At 37.1% G+C, this 24,583-nt stretch overlaps 2 protein-coding genes across 4 annotated transcripts in view; both read right to left on the minus strand.

The window, feature by feature from the left end:
* The window catches only part of LOC121719393, a 97,435-nt gene that overhangs the window by 31,302 nt on the left and 41,550 nt on the right, over nt 1–24,583 (minus strand). The window contains exon 1 of one of the 2 annotated variants that reach the window (XM_042104944.1): nt 993–1,122. The exons of the other annotated variant lie outside the window; for it this stretch is intronic. Within the exon in view, the coding sequence (XP_041960878.1) occupies nt 993–1,098 (106 nt within the window). The 5' untranslated portion in view covers nt 1,099–1,122. Of the gene's footprint in view, nt 1–992; nt 1,123–24,583 lie in introns of those variants that run through there. 2 annotated transcript variants of the gene reach the window in all.
* LOC121719621 (adhesion G protein-coupled receptor E1-like) lies at nt 2,590–21,219 on the minus strand. Of its 2 annotated transcripts, none has more exons than XM_042105413.1 (6): nt 21,149–21,219; nt 19,130–19,362; nt 18,511–18,577; nt 17,261–17,352; nt 16,872–17,037; nt 2,590–2,918 (listed from the first exon to the last, which is right to left on the minus strand). In XM_042105413.1, exons 2-6 carry the CDS (start codon nt 19,330–19,332, stop codon nt 2,847–2,849), a joined length of 600 nt encoding a protein of 199 aa, XP_041961347.1. In that variant the 5' UTR covers nt 19,333–19,362; nt 21,149–21,219; the 3' UTR covers nt 2,590–2,846. The 2 variants fall into 2 exon arrangements, with proteins under 2 accessions (XP_041961347.1, XP_041961346.1); XM_042105412.1 differs by lacking the exon at nt 21,149–21,219 and adding an exon at nt 19,886–19,920.

Genomic DNA, 24,583 nt, shown 5'->3' on the forward strand with positions numbered 1-24,583 from the left:
TATCATTTCTTCAAATCTTCTTAACCAAAAACAAATGTCATTGTCACTCCAGTTGCCCAAGAAAGCATGTTTTATTTTAACTTATCACCAGGAGAGAAGAAATACTCTTTTCTGATTGGCTGGTGGGGTGGCTTTTAATTCTGAATAACGGGACACCTATGAAGTAGATCTGGTAAACAAGCTACTGTCCATGCTATCGCTGTTATAGGGCCAACGAAAGTTGTCCAACTAGCTGAACTAGTGAGCTTCCTTTTAAACGGAACCGCATGTTTCCTTTTCTTTACAGTGGCAACCGGGTGATAAGCGGGATAACGGCCTTTCGAGGTGTGTCCAGTTATACGGAATTAATGGACTCCGCTGCGCGTCGGGGAGTTCTTTGCCCCTCGCCCTCGTCTATTAATTCTGTATGACAGGACACCTCGGCGGCCGTTATCCCTTACTTATTATACGGCTCTTCACAATGCAAGTAATGCTCCATTGACTTGAATGGGATTTCTACCTGTCATTATTTTCGCCTTAGGACCTCTGAATAATGACCGCTGTCAATAGCAACGGATCTCATTCAAAAGTGAAGGCAGACGGTTGATCAGCTGTGTTCTAAAGAACGTTTGATTCAAGTTCAGTGTGAGTGGCAAACTTTTGTTTCTCAGCAAAAGCCACAACGAAACGGTAACAAATAAGTGTAAAGAGACATATCATGGAGTTTATTTTTTCGTTTTGGCAAGTAGCCGCATAATAAGCGTGATAATGTATATAACGCCGGTCATTATTGGGAAAATAAGTCCCTTCAGGGCGAAGCAAGACCCCTCTGCTGGCACGTCGGTGTCCGATTCGCCCGGTTGGGACTTATTTTCCCAATAATGACCGGCGTTCTATACATTATCCCTTACTTCATAGCTTAGTGATGAGAGGAATGTACACATCATCAACTCTATTCCATGCACTCGGTAAAACATTTAACTAATCAAATACATGTATGCAATGCTACTTACATGCAAATAGAAGACAATGGGTTTTCTTTTTGAGCAAATGACCAACCATCTTCAAAGTATGTAATGCCATAAAATCTCCTTTTGTGGAGGAAGTTTGGACTGTCATGTCAGCTACAGCAGACTCACAGTTGTGAAATGGTGTCAGTCTCCTAAGGGTCATTCAGTATGCTGTGTTCCAGAAAAGCGAAGGTGATGCATTGAAATGAAACGCATAACTGTGCAGGTGGCTTCAAATGCAAATTGCTGGTGGAGAGGTAGCATCCAAACAAAGCCTGGGGTCAGATTTATGCATATATGCAAATATGCATTATGCAAATCCTGTTTTCCATCAAGTAGCATACAGTCTCTCATTGTCATTACTCCTCACCAAATGTGATTGGTATACTGTATGTATACTTGTTTGTAAACTTAACCATAATACTTTGAAGGCCTACTACATGGCTCGGGCAACTATAGCAAGATAACACGGTAGCCAGATACCATGATCAGCTGTGTTAACTTGCTACAATCATAATAACATATATTAGCTGACCTCTTTTGTAACCTCTTATGAGACAGTGTGCCTTGGGCAGCTGTTCTGGGGACAAAGGGCCTTGGGGAGTTGTAATATAGCTGACATTTTCAAGTCTCTTTACAAAAAAGCATTTTCTAAATGAAGAAATGTAATATATGTAATAAACTTGACAGTGCTGTGACAGAGCGACCCACACTGTCACTATATTTATAGTTAATTATGGCATGTTTTTTCATTGTAGATGGTATGTTCCTTTGGCAGAGTGCATAGATTCTGTTACTGTTGTTATTTTTCTGTCAGTGATAGTGTTATGATTTCAACTGCAGGTTCTTTGATTTAGTTTGAAGTTGCGCTGGAGGCGCAAGAAGGGGCGTGTGACCTGATCACTTAAAATCCCTGTGGAGGGAGAAAGTGAGTCCTCTGGATTGCACATGTTGTGCGTACCTGACACTGCTGTGAGTGTTTAGGAAGATTGTGTGGTTATTTATAGTGAAATGTGTGACTCCTCGATTCTTTGTATTTTGTCTAGTCAATGAGTCATTGTTTGTTTGTAATTAATATAGGTTACATTTCACAGAGTATAGGTTACATTTCACGGAGTATATCCGCTGATTCAATAAACCTATTTTACACCAAAACCTGTCTGCTTCTCCTGGACCACAAGGTTACATTTTCACAATTTAAATACAATTTCCACCATTACACATGCTACAGTGAATATTGGTAGTGCAGTATATCAATTTGAATCAGGTCTATAATAGCTAACAAAAACGAAGACTCAAACTTAAACTAGCAGTGACTGAAATAAAACATAAAACAAGTTTTCCAAAAATCAAAAACTAAATGAAAACAACAATGAAAAATGCAATATTTATTAAAGCTAAATAGAATACAACTAAGCTGATTTTACCTTTTAAAGTTTTCCCCTGCACTTCCCTTCTTTCCATTCTTAAGATACACTGGTCTATTAAAAAGGTCCTTTGTATTAATGAAAGATCAGATTTGACTCCTTCATTGTACCTTTTTTCTGCATCTCGAAATCAAGATATTCCTCATAAAACTAAAACGACACTAAAACTAAACTAAAACTAGAACATTATGCAAAACTGAAACTAAACTTAGTAATCATTTTGCTTGTAAAACTAACAAAACTAATCTGAAATCAAAAACCAGACTGAAATACTAAATAAAAATAAAAACTATTGAAAATGTCAAAACTATAATAACTCTGCTTTGAATGCAAATGCATATGTCCCATGTTCCATACTTTAGTAATCTAAAATAGATACAATAGAATTTGATTGTAGACTCAATATTTTCATGTTGAAGAAAAAGGATCATTACATGTTGTTTAATGGTGTCGGTGATATGGATGCTAATTTTGGAAACAATCTCTTCCAGCGTGACTGCACCTGAAAAAAAAAAACATTATTGTTTACAATAATATAGAAATGAGAGTGAAGTTTTGAAATGTCATTGCCACAGCTATAATTTGGCCTTAGGCACAAGGCTGAGTGTTGAATCATTCGACCAGATCAGACCACTGCATAATTAGAGGGGATGCATCCCCTCTATTGAAATCAGGAGACTTATTATTACAGTGCATCAACAACAACAACAACTTTTTCTTCTTATTATTATTCCGCTTACCACTTTTTCCATACGCTATTTCTCTTGAACAGTTTAACTTAGAAACTTCATTCAAACTTTGTAACGTAGGTATTCAAACGGACCAAGCTGCTATGTCTTTTCAACTTTGAAACTTTTATACTTTTTAAACTATTAAAGAAAAACATTTTTAAAAATCCCCATAGACTTAACATTGCCGATTGTGACATCATAATACGGCCATTAAGCAATTAGAATCCTATGGCAGGTGTTCAGGCCACCTGGATCAACTGCCAGTCTCAGGCTTTAAGCATACAAACTGGCCCTATTAAGACTACACATCCTGTTCAACTGCTTCCTCTGCCAAAAACTGTTTCCTCACTACAATATTTCACTGTTAAACAATTTAACCCTTTAAACTACTGAACCTTTTAACTGTTCAGCCATTGTAACTGTTACTTGTCATCAACTATGACTCTTACCCACTGTAGCTAGTTAGCATGGTTAGCATAGTTAGCATGTTAGCATTGCTAGCATGCTAGTTAGCATAACTACTAAAAATGATTAGCTAGGTTAGCTAAGTCACATGGTTAGCATAGTTAGCATGTTAACATTGTTAACATTGTTAACATGCTAGTTAGCATAGTTAGCATAGCTACTAAATAATGATTAGCTAGGTTAGCTAAGTCACATGGTTGGCATAGTTAGCATGTTAGTATTGCTAACCTTGTTAGCATTTTTAGCAAAACTGTTAAAAATGATTAGCTAAATTAGCTAAGTAACATGGTTAACATAGTTAGCATGTTAGCTACTAAAAATGATTAGCTAGGTTAGCTAAGTCACATGGTTAGCATTGTTAGCATGCTAATTAGCATAGTTAGCATATCTGCTAAAAAATGATTAGCTAGGTTAGCTAAGTCACATGTTAGCATAGTTAGCATTGCTAGCATGCTAGTTAGCATAGCTACTAAAATGATTAGCTAGGTTAGCTAAGTCACATGGTTGGCATAGTTAACATGTTAGCATTGCTAGCATGCTAGTTAGCATAGTTACTAAAAATGATTAACTAGGTTAGCTAAGTCACATGTTAGCATAGTTAGTATGTTAGAATGCTAGTTAGCATAACTACCAAAAAATAAAAACATTAGCTAAGTTAACTAAGTTAAGTAACTTGGTTAACATTATTATCTTTGTTAACATAGTTAGCATAACTGCTAGCAAACATTAGAGCCATTCCAACTGTCAGTTATCGTCAACTATCTACCTAAATAATTTAACCATTTAAATTATCCACCTATTTAACTGTTCAGTCATTCCAACTATATTAAACCTTATCTACCAAGCAAATAATTTAACCATATAAACTACCCACCTATTTAACTGTTCAGTCATTCTAACTATATTAAACCTCATCTACCTAGCAACCAATATAGTTTGTTTTTACTCTGCATATTTATCATATTTTTTGCATTTTCATGCACTGTATTTCCTTCAGGAAATGCTTTTCTAGTTATTACAGTGCATGAAAATGCACTGTACTGTTATTCCAAGGCTTTTTCTTCTTCTTATTACAGTGCATGAAAATGCACTGTACTGTTCTTCCTAGGCTTCTTCTTATTCTTCTTCTTCTAACGCGTTTAATGCAGCTTCAACCGTTTAACGTAGAAACTTCATTCAAACTATGTTACGTAGGTCTTACTTAGGACATGGGTGCTATGTATTTTTCAGCTTTGTAACTTTTATACTTTTTAAACTATTAATTAAAAACTATCAAAATTTCCCCATTGACTTAACATTGCCCTTTATGACATCACAGCAATTAGAATCCTATGGCAGGTGTTCGGGCCACCTGGACCAACTGCCAGTCTCAGGCTTTAAGCATACAAACTGGCCCTATTAAGACTACACATCCTGTTCAACTGCTTCCTCTGCCAAAAACAAAATAAAAGTCCTCACTATAATATTTCACTGTTAAACAATTTAACCCTTTAAACTACTGAACTTTTTAACTGTTCAGCCATTGTAACTGTTACTTATCATCAACTATGACTGTGTCTCAAATCGCGTACTTCTGCACTTACAATACCTAATTTGAGTGTATGAGGGTGTTCACACTGAAAATTCCAACGACACGAAGGGCGCTGCAAGTTCCCGGATGGTGCACTCATAACGGTCAAAAAGCTGAGTGTGCAACGCTGGACACTTTTCGCCCTTAACGGACGCCATCTTGGCCAAATAGCGGAAGGGGAGGGAGCGTTTTCAAACTCGTGGTAATCGCGGTTGAGAAAGCTGAAGCAGCAGCAGTGGAAAACAGACTTTACGGAGGTACAAGCAAGTTATAACATAAACGGTTCATGTTTTGACACAGTATGACCATGTCACTGTCGAATTGAGGACGCCAATAAAGTTATATTAAAATGTTTGCGATCGTCATTTCCGTGAAGTGCACGGAGTTAGTGTTTGATATGAGACAATACTATTTTGTTAAAATTTGCGCACTCCGCCAGTAAGCACACAGTGCACATAGTGTACTACACAAAAGTGTACTCACATAAGTACACCAATTGAGACAGACTCTATGACTCCTACCCACTGTAGCTAGTTAGCTAAGTAACATGGTTAGCATAGTTAGCATTTTTAACAAAACTGCTAAAAATGATTAGCTAAGTTAGCTAAGTCACATGGTTAGTATAGTTAGCATGCTAATTAGCATTTTTAGCAAAACTGCTTAAAATGATTAGCTAAGTTAGCTAAGTCACATGGTTAGCATAGTTAGCATGCTAACATATTAGCATGCTAGTTAACATTTTTAGCAAAACTGCTTAAAATGATTAGCTAAGTTAGCTAAGTCACATGGTTAGCATGCTAGCATGTTAGCATGCTAGTTAGCAGTTTTAGCAAAACTGCTTAAAATGATGAGCTAAGTCAGCTAAGTAACATGGTTAACATACTTAGCATTTTAACATTGTTAGCATGCTAGTTAGCATAGTAACTTGGTTAACATTATTATCTTTGTTAACATAGTTAGCATAACTGCTAGCAAACATTAGAGCCATTCCAAGTGTCAATTATTGTCAACTATCTACCTAAATAATTTAACCATTTAAACTATCCACTTATTTAACCGTTCAATCATTCCAACTATATTAAACCTTATCTACCAAGTAAATCATTTACCTATATAAACTATCCACCTATTTAACTGTTCAGTCATGCCAACTATATTAAACCTCATCTACCTAGCAACCAATATAGTTTGTTTTTACTCTGTATGATATTTTACATCATATTTTTTGCATTTTCATGCACTGTATTTCCTTCAGGAAATGCTTTTCTAGTTATTACAGTGCATGAAAATGCACTGTACTGTTCTTCCTAGGCTTCTTCTTCTTATTACAGTGCATGAAAATGCACTGTACTGTTCTTCCTAGGCTTCTTCTTATTACAGTGCATGAAAATGCACTGTACTGTTCTTCCTAGGCTTCTTCTTATTACAGTGCATGAAAATGCACTGTACTGTTATTCCAAGGCATTTTATTATTACAGTGCATGAAAATGCACTGTACTGTTCTTCCAAGGCTTTTTCTTCTTCTTATTCTTCTTCTTCTAACGCAGTTAATGCAGCTTAAACCGTTTAACGTAGAAACTTCATTCAAACTATGTTACGTAGGTCTTACTTAGGACATGTGGGCTTTGTATTTTTCAACTTTGTAACTTTTATACTTTTTAAACTATTAATTAAAAACTAGTCAAAATTTCCCCATAGACTTAACATGGGCTGATGACATCACAATAGAGCCGTTAAGCAATTAGAATCCTATGGCAGGTGTTCGGGCCACCTGGACCAACTGCCAGTCTCAGGCTTTAAGCATACAAACTGGCCCTATTAAGACTACACATCCTGTTCAACTGCTTCCTCTGCCAAAAACTGTTTCAAAATAAAAGTCCTCACTATAATATTTTACTGTTAAACAATTTAACCCTTTAAACTACTAACTGTTCGGCCATTGTAACTGTTACATGTCATCAACTATGACTCCTACCCACTGTAGCTAGTTAGCTAAGTTAGCTAAGTCACGTGGTTAGCATAATTAGCATGCTAGCATGTTAGCATGCTAGTTAGCATTTTAAGCAAAACTGCTTAAAATGATTAGCTAAGTTAGCTAAGTAATGTGGTTAGCATAGTTAGCATGTTAGCATGCTAGTTAACATTTTTAACAAAACTGCTAAAAATGATTAGCTAAGTTAGCTAAGTAACATGGTTAGCATAGTTAGCATGCTAACATGCTAGTTAGCATTTTTAGCAAAACTGCTTAAAATGATTAGCTAAGTTAGCTAAGTAATGTGGTTAGCATAGTTAGCATGCTAGCATGCTAGTTAGCATTTTTTAGCAAAACTGCTTAAAATGATTAGCTAAGTTAGCTAAGTAATGTGGTTAGCATAGTTAGCATGCTAGCATGTTAGCATGCTAGTTAGCATTTTTAGCAAAACTGCTAAAAATGATTAGCTAAGTCACATGGTTAGCATAGTTAGCATGCTAGTTAGCATAACTGCTAAAAATGATTAGCTAAGTTAGCTAAGTCACATGGTTAGCATACTTAGCATTTTAACATTGTTAGCATGCTAGTTAGCATACTTGGTTAACATTATTATCTTTGTTAACATAGTTAGCATAACTGCTAGCAAACATTAGAGCCATTCCAACTGTCAGTTATCGTCAACTATCTACCTAAATAATTTAACCATTTAAACTATCCACCTATTTAACTGTTCAGTCATTCCAACTATATTAAACCTCATCTACTTAGCAACCAATATAGTTTGTTTTTACTCTGTATGATTTTTTTACGTTATATTTTTGCATTTTCATGCACTGTATTTCCTTCAGGAAATGCTTTTCTAGTTATTATTATTCTTCTTCTAACGCAGCTAATGCAGCTTCAACCGTTTAACGTAGAAACTTCATTCAAACATTGACGCGTAGGTCTTAATTAGGACATGTGGGCTTTGTATTTTTCATCTTTGTAACTTTTATACTTTTTAAACTATTAATTAAAAACTAATCAAAATTTCCCCATAGACTTAACATTATGATTATGACATCACAATACGGCCGTTAAGCAATTAGAATCCTATGGCAGGTGTTCGGGCCACCTGGATCAACTGCCAGTCTCAGGCTATAAGCATACAAACTGGCCCTATTAAGACTACACATCCTGTTCAACTGCTTCCTCTGCCAAAAACTGTTTCAAAATAAAAGTCCTCACTACAATATTTCACTGTTAAACAATTTAACCCTTTAAACTACTGAACTTTTTAACTGTTCAGCCATTGTAACTGTTACTTGTCATCAACTATGACTCCTACCCACTGTAGCTAGTTAGCTAAGTTAGCTAAGTAACATGGTTAGCATAGTTAGCATGCTAGCATGTTAGCATGCTAGTTAGCATTTTTAGCAAAACTGCTTAAAATGATTAGCTAAGTTAGCTAAGTCACATGGTTAGCATAGTTAGCATGCTAGCATGTTAGCATGCTAGTTAGCATTTTTAGCAAAACCTCTTAAAATGATTAGCTAAGTTAGCTAAGTCATATGGTTAGCATAGTTAGCATGCTAGCATGTTAGCATGCTAGTTAGCATTTTTAGCAAAACTGCTTAAAATGATTAGCTAAGTTAGCTAAGTCATATGGTTAGCATAGTTAGCATGCTAGCATGTTAGCATGCTAGTTAGCAATTTTAGCAAAACTGCTAAAAATGATTAGCTATGTTAACTAAGTAACGTGGTTAGCATAGTTAGCATGCTAGCATGTTAGTTAGCATAGTAACTTTGTTAACATTATTATCTTTGTTAACATAGTTAGCATAACTGCTAGCAAACATTAGAGCCATTCCAACTGTCAGTTATCGTCAACTATCTACCTAAATAATTTAACCATTTAAACTATCCACCTATTTAACTGTTCAGTCATTCCAACTATATTAAACCTCATCTACTTAGCAACCAATATAGTTTGTTTTTACTCTGTATGATATTTTACATCATATTTTTGCATTTTCATGCACTGTATTTCCTTCAGGAAATGCTTTTCTAGTTATTATTCTTCTTCTAACGCACTTAATGCAGCTTCAACCGTTTAACGTAGAAACTTCATTCAAACTATGTTACGTAGGTCTTACTTATGACATGTGGGCTTTGTATTTTTCATCTTTGTAACTTTTATACTTTTTAAACTATTAATTAAAAACGAATCAAAATTTCCCCATTGACTTAACATTATGATTATGACATCACAATACGGCCGTTAAGCAATTAGAATCCTATGGCAGGTGTTCGGGCCACCTGGATCAACTGCCAGTCTCAGGCTTTAAGCATACAAACTGGCCCTATTAAGACTACACATCCTGTTCAACTGCTTCCTCTGCCAAAAACAGTTTCAAAATAAAAGTCCTCACTACAATATTTCACTGTTAAACAATTTAACCCTTTAAACTACTGAACTTTTTAACTGTTCAGCCATTGTAACTGTTACTTGTCATCAACTATGACTCCTACCCACTGTAGCTAGTTAGCTAAGTTAGCTAAGTAACATGGTTAGCATAGTTAGCATGCTAGCATGTTAGCATGCTAGTTAGCATTTTTAGCAAAACTGCTAAAAACGATTAGCTAAGTCAGCTAAGTAATGTGGTTAGCATAGTTAGCATGCTAGTATGTTAGCATGCTAGTTAGCATTTTTAGCATAACTGCTAAAAATGATTAGCTAAGTTAGCTAAGTAACATGGTTAGCATAGTTAGCATGCTAGCATGTTAACATGCTATTTAGCATTTTTAGCAAAACTGCTAAAAATAATTAGCTAAGTTAGCTAAGTAACGTGGTTAGCATAGTTAGCATGCTAGCGTGTTAGCATGCTAGTTAGCATAGTAACTTGGTTAACATTATTATCTTTGTTAACATAGTTAGCATAACTGCTAGCAAACATTAGAGCCATTCCAACTGTCAGTTATCGTCAACTATCTACCTAAATAATTTAACCATTTAAACTATCCACCTATTTATCTGTTCAGTCATTCCAACTATATTAAACCTCATCTACTTAGCAACCAATATAGTTTGTTTTTACTCTGTATGATATTTTACATCATATTTTTTGCATTTTCATGCACTGTATTTCCTTCAGGAAATGCTTTTCTAGTTATTCTTCTTCTTCTAACGCAGTTAATGCAGCTTAAACCGTTTAACGTAGAAACTTCATTCAAACTATGTTACGTAGGTCTTACTTAGGACATGTGGGCTTTGTATTTTTCAACTTTGTAACTTTTATACTTTTTAAACTATTAATTAAAAACTAGTCAAAATTTCCCCATAGACTTAACATGGGCTGATGACATCACAATAGAGCCGTTAAGCAATTAGAATCCTATGGCAGGTGTTCGGGCCACCTGGACCAACTGCCAGTCTCAGGCTTTAAGCATACAAACTGGCCCTATTAAGACTACACATCCTGTTCAACTGCTTCCTCTGCCAAAAACTGTTTTAAAATAAAAGTCCTCACTATAATATTTTACTGTTAAACAATTTAACCCTTTAAACTACTGAACTTTTTAACTGTTCAGCCATTGTAACTGTTACTTGTCATCAACTATGACTCCTACCCACTGTAGCTAGTTAGCTAAGTCACAAGGTTAGCATAGTTAGCATGCTAGCATGTTAGCATGCTAGTTAGCATTTTTAGCAAAACTGCTGAAAACGATTAGCTAAGTTAGCTAAGTAACGTGGTTAGCATAGTTAGCATGCTAGTTAGCATTTTTAGCAAAACTGCTAAAAACGATTAGCTAAGTCAGCTAAGTAACGTGGTTAACATAGTTAGCATGCTAGCATGTTAGCATGCTAGTTAGCATTTTTAGCAAAACTGCTAAAAATGATTAGCTAAGTTAGCTAAGTAACATGGTTAGCATGCTACCATGCTAGTTAGCATAGTAACTTTGTTAACATTATTATCTTTGTTAACATAGTTAGCATAACTGCTAGCAAACATTAGAGCCATTCCAACTGTCAGTTATCGTCAACTATCTACCTAAATAATTTAACCATTTAAACTATCCACCTATTTAACTGTTCAGTCATTCCAACTATATTAAACCTCATCTACTTAGCAACCAATATAGTTTGTTTTTACTCTGTATGATATTTTACATCATATTTTTGCATTTTCATGCACTGTATTTCCTTCAGGAAATGCTTTTCTAGTTATTATTATTTTTCTTTTTACCTTTTTGTGCGCGCTATTCAGCCCAAACCGCTTAATGTACAAATTTGGTTCAAACACCGTTCCGTAGATCTTCCAAGGCTTTACCGTTTTTCATTTTTGAGAAGTTTATACTTTTTGAGATATTTGTAATTAAAAGTGTATTTTTCCCCCATAGACTTGAATGGGGGCTGTGATGTCATAATAGAGCCAGCTCCGCTCGTTAAGTAGTTCTCAGAGCCAGGGACGTGCACAGGGGGGTTGCTCAGGTTGCCCGGGCAACTGCCCATATGCCCTTCTTGACTCATGTTGCCCTTCCAATGGGGAAAATAAATAAATAAATCGTACAATGGATGCAGAATTTCACGTAGTCCTAGATAAAAAAAAAAAATCGCAAAGCCTCATTCACTTCCATTCGGGCACCGAAAGTGAAAGTCAGTAGGGGAAGGGCAAACTCTGTTTACGTGCCTGCAGCGCTGCACGCGACCGGCACCTGAGCTGACGGTACCGATCCACTTGCACGACACTTCATTTTGTCGTGTCGCATTCCACTCTAGTCCTATGGGTGACGTCAAGCGACTTTAACGCGCCCGCAAAGCATTCCGGGAAGGCAGCGCTGCATTTGAAAATATGTTGCGCGTCAAAAAGCTGGGCGAAGCCCATCTTTATGCAAATGAATCCGTTGAACGCGAGGCGACTCTCCAATGAAACGACGAGGTTGTAGGTCCTTTGTTCTACCACAACGGTGCCTGTGAAACTTTGGTTCCGCTTACAAGACAAATACTGTTTTAACGATATCTTCCACGACCACCTAGTAGTCCATAAAACAAACGAAACTAGGATTTGGATGAATATAGATTTCCAAATGACTTGCATAGTTTGTTTAGGCTATTAATGTGTTGTATACTGTTAAGTACATGCCTAAAATTGTGGTCCATTTGTGGAAAAACACTTAAGATTTAAAACGTTAAATTGTTTTTTGGCAAGAAGAATGAATGGTGGAAGGAATGCATCACATTAATTATTTTATTCAAAATAAATCCCTAAATCCTATCACTAGTATTTTGGGTATTGTTTGAAGCCAAGATGCCCACTGAAAAGAGTTTGATTCAGGTGAGGGAGAGACAATTCAGGGAGGCAGCAATCACTGCAGGGTTGGCTGCAGAAAAGCCAACCAGCAGGTGAGAGAGAGACTTGTGTCTAAGCTGTGATAAAGATGACATTACACTGTGTAGACTAATTGATTAATTAATCAGACTCATATTGTAGCCTACTAATGGCAATGTTTCATAATTACATTACATTTAAGGTGAGGAGCAGTCACAAGCCTCCAGACTATGTGAGGAAAATGTGGACCAGGAGGAGGCACAGGACAGGAAGGCCTAAGTGATGATCACCAAATATGAGATGAGAGGACCATGCTAGAAAGTACAGGATTAAAGAGCTGCATGCTAAATAATTGTAATCTAAAAAAACATAGGCTATTTTAGAGGTCATTTCAAACATCTTGCCTGAGCAGAACATAAATACCACTAAGGGCATTAAAATAATGATAAGTTAAGGTGATTGAGTGCTGTATTTCAGTGTTTTACTTCTTTGTGTATATATTTTAAAAAATTAAAACTGTTATTCTCAGTCCTGCATATAGCCCATGATTTTTTTTTTTTTTTTTTGGGGGGGGGGGTGCCCTTTTTTCAGGTCAGAGCAACTGCCCCTCAAAATTCCTGTGCACGTCCCTGCTCAAAGCAGTTCCCAGGCTAATCAGAACACTGGCACAGGTGTCACCTGTGAGGATTCCAACTGTCTCAGCTCCAGAACGGCTTGACGTACATGCTTCAAATTTGCTACGCTGTTTTTATGGACTCAAAGATGAAGTGAGGTTGAGTGTGATCTCAAGAATGACATGTCACACAAGATTCAAATTTGGTTACTCCAAAAGCACCTTTGCAGGTATCACAATTACCCTACCAACCAGCTAGCAGCAAGCTCAACAGCCCCACCAACACCCTAACCAGCAGACTGCATCCCCTTGTGTAATTCCTCGGAATTGCATTTCTAGTTAACACTTACCACTTGCATATAAACATTATATATAAACATACATGGTGTGGATCTGTTGTAGAGTAATGATCTACAGTGTAGAATATATTATGTATATACTGGGTAACACTTGGGTACATAAATTATCATGAATTCATTCATGAATTCATTAATGATATATGCTTTACTATGAATCATCAGTAATTGACATGAGTTCAAAGTCTCTCATTCCTGACCTCATGCATGAACCACACATAAAGCATTAGGTACGGTGGGTACATCATTATGATTTATGATCTTAAACATGATCATCATGATTACATGAATTTTAGATTAATTGCTCATGAGTTCATCATGTCTGTGGCCCCTCAACTAAGGTGGTGAATAATGACATGAGATCAGAGAATCACAAAGTTGTGTTCAAATCAGAATTTGAGCAGTGATGACCACATTTCTGGCAGAGAAAGAAATAATCATGATCATGCTTAATAAATCAGAATTCATAATGATGTGCACAAATAACAGACTATGAACAATGAATTCCTGATGATTCATGAGATATTAAGGAATGAACATGAATTCATGATGAGTCATGGGTAACACTCCATAATAAGGTGCCATAATAAACAGCCAACAAGTAATTACCTAACCCTTTGTTAATTGTTACTAAAATATCTATTTGCCACAAGTTAAAAGTTTTTTCATAATTAATTAAATATTAGTTGTTTTCATAAAATCTATATGTTAATGTTTTAACAAATCTATTAACTAATATTGTATTAATATGTGTTAATAGTTAACTAAATGTATTTTTGGCACTAATTAACAGTTATTTCTTACATCATTTAAATGTTAAATGTTTATTTACAAACTATATGTTAATAGAAAAGTTAATGACTTATTATTATTTAACTAATTGTTATTAAACTGTGCTTCTGCCTATCCCAATATGAACCACTCCCCATAGGATCCTTACAATAGATAGATAGATACTTTATTGATCCCCAAGGGGAAATTCAAGAAAAAAACACAGAGCTACCTTGACATGCTGCCACTCTTGTCGGCGCCGGAACCGCTTGCAATAAAGTTGGTTAAGCCTAATTAATATATTAGTAGTATATAGCTATAAGCGTGGGGCCCCTTATAATAAAGTTGGTTAAGCTTAATTAATATATTAGTAATATATAACTATCAGTATGGGGGACCCTTTATAATAAAGTTGGTTAAGCTTAATTAATATATTAGTAATATATAACTATTAGTCAGACGGCGAAGGGACTGAGATCAAAACTCACAATTCACATTTATTCCTTTAGGAAAAGTTAAAACAAAACATGCCTTCAGGCACTGGCATACATAAAACAGCATCCGCCCAAGCAAAATAAAAAGAAGTAGCTGAATGGGCTATATTACATGCATGATTCCTATACCATCACTGTCAGCCCTAGCCTACTAGCAAGGGAGACATGCCACATGGAATGTTCAGGTGCACTGAACGAGTTTATTAATATTCTGAGACTCACTAAACATTCACAGACGTAGACCATGCAAAGGTAATGCATAAACATAATGCTAAACTAAATGTACATACATTTCCTGCTAGACTGAATTGCACTTTCCATGCACACTAAGCTAAACTAGCCTACACTAAATGCATGGAAAGTTGCTAGCGGAGTTTACAGCTAGTCACGTAAGACTCAGTGTGTATGAACTCGTGGTCATAATGAAAACATTAATAAACGTTCTCTAAGTTGCTAGAATTGCACCCAAATCCTAACAATACATGTAAAGTAATATAATACAGTTGGTATATCGAAGTTTTCATTTTAAACAACATTTTACAGTTACAAAATTAAAACAGAGTGGGGAGTGCTTTATACAGTCAACCTACCCAATGCAAAGCATACCGCTTCTGATCGGCTATGGCAACAATACAAGGACAAAACACAGCAGAGCTGCAGTATACCGTTTCTCCAAAGGGGGCTCCAAAACACCAATCTCAATAAAGCTGCTTAATTACGGCGAAAATCACGTAAACACTAAACTACATTTCTAACTCTGTTACACCCACCTCCCCTGAATTTCACCAAATTCAAGCAGCAACCAAATAGTACTTCCAAAGGCAAAGAGTACACTACTTTTACACACTAGACAGAGGGTCACCAATTACAGGACAGCCAACCACAATGGTATCCAATAAGGATGAAGTGGAAGAAGAGGAGCGCAAACTCTCACACAACCAACTAAATTCTCCACAAAGCTAATCAGAAAAGCTTGATAAATAATAATATGTCATTAACTAATGTTACTCACATTAGATATAGTTTGTAAATAAACATTTAACATTTAAATGATGTAAAAAATAACTGTTAACTCATTGAATGCCAAGCTGTTTTCGGGAGCTTTGTCCTAGAGTGCCAGCAATCTAGACCATTGTTGATGTTTTGTACAGCCACAGCATATTCTGTGTTATAGCTATGAACACATACAATAGCTCGATTAAAAGGTGAGACTTTAAGCTCTCGGTGGGTGCAAACCGTGTATTTCTACACGCCTCTGTTCCTGAGAAATCCCAAGCTAAACAGTGGCTAGTTTTCATCAAAATCACTGTTTTTTTCTAGAAATGGAGATATAACGTCTTTCATGAAATATAAAGTGTTGCCTGTTACTTACTTGTGTAAACCTTCCGGGAAGTGATCAACGAGACCTGGCGAGACTGCCACCTAGTGATAGACCCACGAAAATGGCCTGGTTTTGACCTGACGTGCATGCGTCACTGATTTGACCCAAAGCGGCAACGCGAGTTATGATAAAATGTCCAGATAAAATGTCCAGATTGTGAGTTTTCATGAGTTTTCGATCGTCATATATTTCATTTCCATTCATCACAGAGTTCCCAAAATCACATATAAGGTGTATTAGAGTGTCTAGTTTCGTAATAAAAAAAAAAAGCTAAAAACGTAATATTACGTTTTTGGCACTCAACGCATGGGAAGGAAAAACTTAATATTACGTTTTTGGCACTCAATGAGTTAATTAGTGCCAAAAATACATTTAGTTAACTATTAACAAATATTAATAAAATATTAGTTAATAGATTTGCAGATTTTGTGCAAACAACTAATATTTAATTAATGATGAAAAAACTATTAACTTGTGCCAAATACATATTTTAGTAACAATTAACAAATATTAACAAAGGGTTAGGTAATTGCTAGTTTGCTATTTATTATGCCACCTTATTATGGAGTGTTACCGAGTCAGGTACCCTTACCATAAAGTGTTACCATATATGGTATAATATCAGGTACTGTAGATGTACAGTAAAATACTAAAAGATGTTATTACAATATCGTAAATGCCTAAAACTCAAGTCAGTTGGCTTTACTGGCATGGCCGCTCTTGTACAGTGCACACACAGTTGTAATTAAAACAATCCAAAAGTCATCCAGGGAGCGCCTGTGGCCTTGTTTACCTCGGGATTTAAGACACAGTGAATGAGGAAGATGAAGGTTCCCTGCTGTGAGATGAGGATGAGGAAGACGAGGTCCAGAGCACTGCCATAGCCCATGTGGAAGAAGCCCAGGACCCAGGGGGACGTGATGACCACAGACTGGACCAACACACGCACGGCTTGGCACCTGTGGAGGGTGTGTGAGAGGGAATGGGTTTGTGTGTGTGTGTGTATATATACAGTATACAGTGCTGTGCATAAGTTAAGGAACCCATGCTAAAGTTGACTAAAAAGAGGAATACAAAATCATCTTTTGTAAACTGATCTTAATGTCTTAACTTACAGTATGCACAGCACTGTACATATACTGTTGTCGTCAGTATCAGGCAATGTGTTATTTTCCAGGTTACCTGACATTTCTGATCTCCTCCTTAAGAGGGGATTCATTTGAAGACAGCAGGCAGAGGCTGATGAAGGCGATGAGCAATAAAATCAGGTTAACCTGAGAGGGGGGACAATCAAACGATGACTACGGTCTTACACAAACACTAACTCATCACATATCAGCAGGGCTGTAGTCAAGACCATATGATATCAGTCCAATTTGCAATGCCCATTATTGTTGTTTGCACTCTATGTACAATGTTTTGTCTTCATATTATTTGTTTATTTTGTCTACAAAGGTTTATATGCCGTTCCATTTATATGAATGGCCGATGCTTATGCTAGGATAACTAATCCATTCAAAAATCTAATACAGCTAGCTACAAAAGACTTTGCTACCGTTAACATTAAGACCGTTCAGGGCACCAAAGCTTCCTCCAGTACCACTGAAACCCCTTGTACTTTCACTTTGACAATTATGATATTTAACAACAGTACAGATACTGTGCCTTCCACTCACCGAAAAATGTCTTCAATAAACTCAGAATTCAGAGAAATAAAGACACAACCTTCAGCCGGTACTGTCACACTGGTGCGCTGTAAAATCTAAGGGCCTTACTTAAATTGTTTAGTAAGTATAACTCAGTTTTTGTGAGTGTAATTTAATGTTGGGGTGGAAAAGTAAACATGATCATTTAAATTAAATATAAACTATACTTGAATTGTTGAAGTTTTGCTACACCGTGAAGTTACTTAGTTAAGCTTACTTAACCTGTTAATTTACCTTAGTTTATATAAAAAAAACATGCAAATCAATTGCCTTGAAGACTAATTTACAGACTAATCTGGTATAGGAATTACAAGTTGTGCAAACATTATGCTTAATTCTTACTTAGTGTAGTGCACTTACAGTGTACACTACTTCCTATTTCACCTAACTAGGTCATTACATGTAAATTATACTGTGTGTTTATTAAACACAACAATTGTATTGCAGTTGTGCTAGCTAATGTTACAGTTCAGATAACTAATGACCTTTCCCACAATGCACTTCCATAATGCCATAGCCCCGGCCCACATTTTTGTAAAGAGATCACATATTAATCTTTACTGAAATTCAATCTTAAATTACAATAACAAAGTGACAGTGACACCTCAACATTTCATGACACTCATTTTAGGCAAGCAACAACTTTTGTTTTTTGTCTCAACAAAAGACAAAAGTAATCTCATCAAAAGACAAAAACTGAGTTATCCTTACTAAACATTCACTCACAGTGAAGGTGAAGTAAGCAGGCCCCAGCAGACTCCAGGATAAGCCGTCACGTTTCCGCACGCCACACCTACACATGGAGGGGGGATGTGTCAAACAGCATAATGAGGATTTCACACTCACTTTTACTTTTATGCTTAAATGTATGCTGGTAGTTCTTTTGTAACAATTACAGAAGTCGTTGAGAATGGGTTTAAAATAACCCTGGGGGTTTCATGTTCAAAATGGAATGCAAAATGACCTTTCCTACTCATGCTTTTGCCAATTGATGCAATATTACATTTCTACGGAACCCTAGAGGGGTCATTGCAAGATATTTTTTGGTATATATCCAGAAAACGTGCACTAATTTTACTAAATTGTGTGCACATTCAACTAAATTGTGCGAACGTATTACTAAATTGTGCACACGTTTTACTAAATTGTGTGCACTTTTTACTAAATAGTGCGCTCATTTTACTAAATTTCCTCTCATTTTAATTGTTGTAAATTGAGCACACAATTTAGTAAAACGTGTGCACAATATAATAAAACGTGCACAATTTACTAAATCGTGTGCACGTTTTACTAAATTTACAGAATTTCTTTCTTTCTGTCATTCCTTCTTTCTTGCACAGCTCACCATTCAGTGCCATATCCGGCTGGCATCACTCCAACAACCACAACCACTATCATCAGTGGAAGCATGTAGCCAATCAGAGACAAGAGGCCACAGTTTGGCCCCTCCCCCTGGGGCTTCTTGAGCTTCTTGAGCTTCATGATTGACAGGAGGAGGAGCAGCGTGTCCAGGTGCATCCACAGGAAACCGCTCAAGTAGAGGAACATCTGGAGGCCGGAGAGAACGCTACACAACACCTGCCAGAGTGTGATGAATTAATTAGTAAAGATCTCTACACAACACCTGTCAGTGATGAATTAATTAGTAAAGATAACACATGAAATAGCTCATGGAGGAAAGACTTAGGGTTGCCACTCTCCTTGACACAAAAATCTTGGTGTATTAATTGACAGTGATCTAAATTTCAACAGCCACATGAAAGCGATAACTAAATCAGCTTTTTACCACCTCAAAAATATTGCCAAACTCAGAGGGCTGATGTCAAAACATGACTTAGAAAAACTCATTCATGCATTTATCTCCAGCAGGGTTGATCACTGCAATGGACTGTTCACAGGCCTTCCTAAAGACTATTAAACAGCTTCGGGTGATAGGATTCTAACAAAAACTAAAAGAACTGACACATTACTCCAATTCTTAAGTCCTTGCACTGGCTTCCAGTAAGTCAAAGAATTGACTTTAAAGCACTATTGCTTGTTTATAAATCAGTAAATGGAGCAGGACCTAAATACTTGTCAGACATGCTTCAGCAGTACACACCTTCTCATCCTCTCAGGTCCCAGGTGAAAAACATGCTAGTAAAACCTACAGTTAGAACTAAACATGGTGAAGCAGCTTTTAGCTGCTATGTGGCTCAGCTGTGGAACCAACTTTCGGATGACATCAAAAAGGCCCCAACTGTAGCCAGTTTTAAATCTAGACTTAAGACCAAACTGTTCTCAGATGCTTTCTGCTAACTGTGCCGAGTTACAAATTCTGAATCTGCCTTGATAATTATTCTACTTTGCCTTTGTCTACTTTTTTTACTACTTTTGCCTTTGTTTTTGCTTACTAATTATTCTTTATTTTTAAATGATTTTACCTTGTGTTTTATGTTTTCATTTTATTATGATCTTTACCTTTTAACTATTCTTTGACTATATTGCTCTTCTATGCTTTTATTTGTTATTATTGTTTGGTTTTGTTTATGTAAAGCACATTGAATGACCTCTGTGTATGAAATGTGCTATATAAATAAACTTGACTTGACTTGACTTGATGTCAAAAATGCTTTTCTCTGTGTTGTCGAGATATCCACTATAACATGCAAGCCTGCTAACAATTTGTGAAGATCTCTACACACAACACTTGTCAGAGTGGGATGAATGAATCACTACAGAACCTGATTGTTTTATGTAAAATGGTCAAAAGTTGCCAATAAATGCCATTGCCAAAACAAATGAAATACCTCATGTCAAAAAGGCTTATATATGTGTTGTCGAGATAGCCACTATAACATGCAAGCCAGCTAACATTGGACTCTCACTTACAGTAAGATATTTGTACCATTGAATCACTGTTTCACATGCAATGCAAGCAAACAGAACATTTGCAACATAATTATAGTTTATTAACTTAATAAAAAAGGTTTTATTTGCCTCACAGGCCTTGGACTGAGAGACCTGTTACACTAGTTACATTAGACAGATACATATCACATATCACAGTAGAAATACAATCAATATTTGGCGAATGCTGTTGACCGAAGTGACTTAGGCTACAATAACATGGGAGGGAAAGATGGAGCAACAACTTTGAGACATTAAAGGACAAGTTCGGTATTTTACACTTAAAGTCCTGTTTTCAGATAGTTTATGATTAAATAGAACGTTTAAGATTTAAATTTGGACACATGCTGCTGTCCTGAGAATTTTCGGTTTCTGTGGTAGCCCCCCCCTCCTCCTCCACAACACTGCATAGGTGCACTGGAACAATCCTTCCTAAAACGCATTACACTTTTGTTTACAAAGACGTGAAACTCACCGAGTGGTCAGGGTCAGAGTGGTATGCTCACACAAAAATCGCTACAAAAGATGCTTTCCAACAGGTGTTTTACCATGCGTTGTAAAACCGTGGAGCTATTTTTCCAAACGCCTCACACCCGTACATTCCTACGTTGAGAGCTTGAATAATAGACACTCCAGCCCAGTTGGTGGCGATAATGCACCTTACACCGTCTTGCCAATTACAAGCAAACCACTGGCATTTCATTGAAGAAGCAGAAGATCGCTGTCTTGGAGTATTTTGCAACAGACAGCTAAAAATGAGGCGATTTTGTGCAGTTCCGAATTGCAGGAAAATTCATAGCAAAAAAAGTTGTCACAGACTTCCTTTCAACGATCCAGAAAGGCTAAAGCTGTGGGTGGAATGTCTGGGGTTGGATGTGAGCACACCTGTTGAGAATCTGCAGAAAGCTGATCACCGTGTCTCTGCGGTCTGCATTTTACTGAACTTCGCTGGAGGTCGAAAGAAAACGCCCAAAAAGCTCTTTCGCCTGATAAATACAGCGGTTCCCACATTACCTCATGGGACGACAGAGTTGGAAGAACTTGGGGTAAGGTTGACATTTTGTAACGTAACGTTTGTAACAGGCGGAAAATGAACTTATTTGTTATGTCCATAACCTGTCATGTTCACATCATAGTGCTAAAGCCTAACACTAACCCTAGCCTACATGAATAATTTGGCTACATGATTTTGTTTACTATTGTTTTGGCTGTGGAACTTTCATGATAGCCTACGTGAACCATTACGTTTTTATCATTCACATCGTGCAAGTTCCAAGACATTTTAGCATTAGCCATGGTTGGAAGTGACAATAATTTGGATAGCGTAGTAGCCTACGATACCCATAGACTGTAAAAAATAGACGATACCGCGACTGCATAAGACTACAGAAAGAATACAAACAATCCCATATCCGTTTCCGGCAGCGGAGTAATACCGTACCTCACAGCACATCCAAGTCAATAGAGTTGGACAAAACTACGATAAAACCTGTTGGAAAGAATCTTTTGCAGCGATTTTTGTGTGAGCATATCAGCGAACACCCCTGACCACTCAGTGAGTTTCACGTCTTTGTAAATGAAAGTTTAATGCGTTTTAGGAAGGATTGTTCCAGTGCACCTATGCAGCGTTGTGGAGGAGGGGGGGCGATACCACAGAAACCGAAAATTCTCAGGACAGCAGCATGTGTTCAAATTTCAATCTTAAACGTTCTATTTAATCATAAACTATCTGAAAACAGGGCTTTAAGTGTAAAATACCGAACTTGTCCTTTAAGCAATAAAGCAACAAAATGCATGCTACACTATTTACACGGTCCCACAGATATAACAACAAAATGTCAAAACATGCTGACATCTATAGCCAAAACCAGACTAAACTCAGTTAAACAATAACAGCAACAAACACACTGAATTGAGCACCTTGTGAGGGAGGATGTGGATGATGAGCTCTTGGACGAGCAGTGATAGGAGGTGAGCTTGGAAGAGGCTAATGCAAAGGTTCAGGCGAGCCAGATTGGTCACTTTGGGGTTCAGGGCGCACAGGGCAAAGGTCACCAGGGTCAGGATCAGGAAGATCAGGCCAATGACCATGGCAACCATCTTTGGCAAGTTCCTCTACAGATGAGGAAAGAGACAGAGAGGAGATACAGAGAGGAGAGACAGAGAGGAGAGACAGAGAGGAGAGACATTGGGTCATTGTGAAACTAATACCTGAATGTGTTGTTTGCATGTTAGCGTTAGCTCGCCTCTGCTCACTCATTCTCTTTTGCTGATACATGATCATATTACTTTGTCATTTGAATGAAAACATAAGCATGCACACACACACACACACACACACACACACACACATGCAACCATTAGGTTTCACTGAGAGTTTTCCTTGCATTGCCCCACTTCTGCATTTTTCCATGTGTCCCATCATCCCCTCTGAGAGCAGTTGCTCGGGGTCTGTATGGCTAAGGGGATTTAGCTGGTCTGTAACTGACTGCATGACGTATGTACAATTCCGGATTGAAAACGTATCAGAATCTCAGAAATAATCACCTTATGCATTTGTCATGCAGTCAGCTTAAGAAGGCTGCAGGCAGCTACATCAAGTCGAATCCCCTTTCTCTCACTCTCTTACCTCCAACTGCATGATCACAGCGAAGGTGGACAGGAGCTCACAGGTGCAGACGGTGTGGGTGGCGTTGGTCTGGGTGACATCACAGCCGTCTACCACCCAGGCGCTGCCATTCCAGTACACACAGGAGAGCACACCCTGAGGATGCACGACCTTGGGACACACACACACGCATGCACACGCACACACACACACATACACACACAAAACCTATTCTCCACTCTGGTGCACAGCTAGTGTGATTAGGCATTGTGACTCACATTGTGTCTCCCATTTGACTACCCACAGCGAAGGTTTAAGGTTATAAATGAAGGTTTAAGGTTATAAACGAAGGTTTAAGGTGGTTATAAACGAAGGTTTAAGGTTATAAACGAAGGTTTAAGGTGGTTATAAACAAAGGTTTAAGGTTATAAACGAAGGTTTAAGGTGGTTATAAACGAAGGTTTAAGGTGGTTATAAAGTGCATATAACAAATAATTTAACTTTAAGCACAAGTAGCTCATTTTTACAGACCCCCCCCCCCCCCCACACACACACACACACACACAGTAACATTAATGTAAAATTATTACTACTATGCTACTACTATTACTACAACTACTACAATTACTACAATTACTACTACTACTACTACTACTAATAATAATAATAATAATAATAATAATAATAATAATAATAATAATAATAATTAACATCACAATTTTCAGGCCTCACATTTGTATGCTTCAGAGTGAGGTTTACTGGACTCGACAGCCGTGTGGTTGGCCTCAGGGTAACAGAAAACACTTTGGACATGGCAGTGCTGACGGTGTCACTTCCTGTTGTGAGGAAGAAGCCGGCCGTGAGGACTTCCTCCATGTTGGTGAAGACCAGGAGTGACGCAGATATCTTGTCTGCTCAAGGTGAACAATACACAGACATCCAAAACAACATGCGAAAATCACAATAGGCTCAACATGTCAACCTTTTGAATAATAATAATAATGATAATAATGATAATAATAACAACAAGAATAAAAATAACAATAATAGCATAAATAATATTTATTATAATTATTACCCAGTTACCTAACATAAAGGAGGGTATGATAACGCACACATTCATACCCTTGTCTTCCCTGTGTGCGATAACCCAGTTTGATAGCATAATTCACAGTAAGTGGGTTATACTGGCATCTGTAGCAAGCATCAGATGCACTCACCTGCATTGTTTTTAGACAGATCAATATCCAACTGAGTGTCATCGGTCTTTATCTGGATGGCAACAGGCCTTGGATTTGCGTT

Source organism: Alosa sapidissima, chromosome 9, assembly GCF_018492685.1.
Source record: "Alosa sapidissima isolate fAloSap1 chromosome 9, fAloSap1.pri, whole genome shotgun sequence".
Classification (NCBI taxonomy): domain Eukaryota; kingdom Metazoa; phylum Chordata; class Actinopteri; order Clupeiformes; family Clupeidae; genus Alosa; species Alosa sapidissima.

Bases quoted from the DNA above. Each gene is read 5' to 3' on its own strand.
- LOC121719621 (XM_042105413.1), bottom strand. From the start codon at position 19,332: ATGTTCCTCTACTTGAGCGGTTTCCTGTGGATGCACCTGGACACGCTG. The intron at 18,578-19,129 runs GTGAGCTGTGCA...CTCCATGTGTAG, and splicing joins GCCGGATATGGCACTGAATG to GTGTGGCGTGCGGAAACGTG. The intron at 17,353-18,510 runs GTGAGTGAATGT...CCCCCCTCTCAG, and splicing joins CTGCTTACTTCACCTTCACT to GTTAACCTGATTTTATTGCT.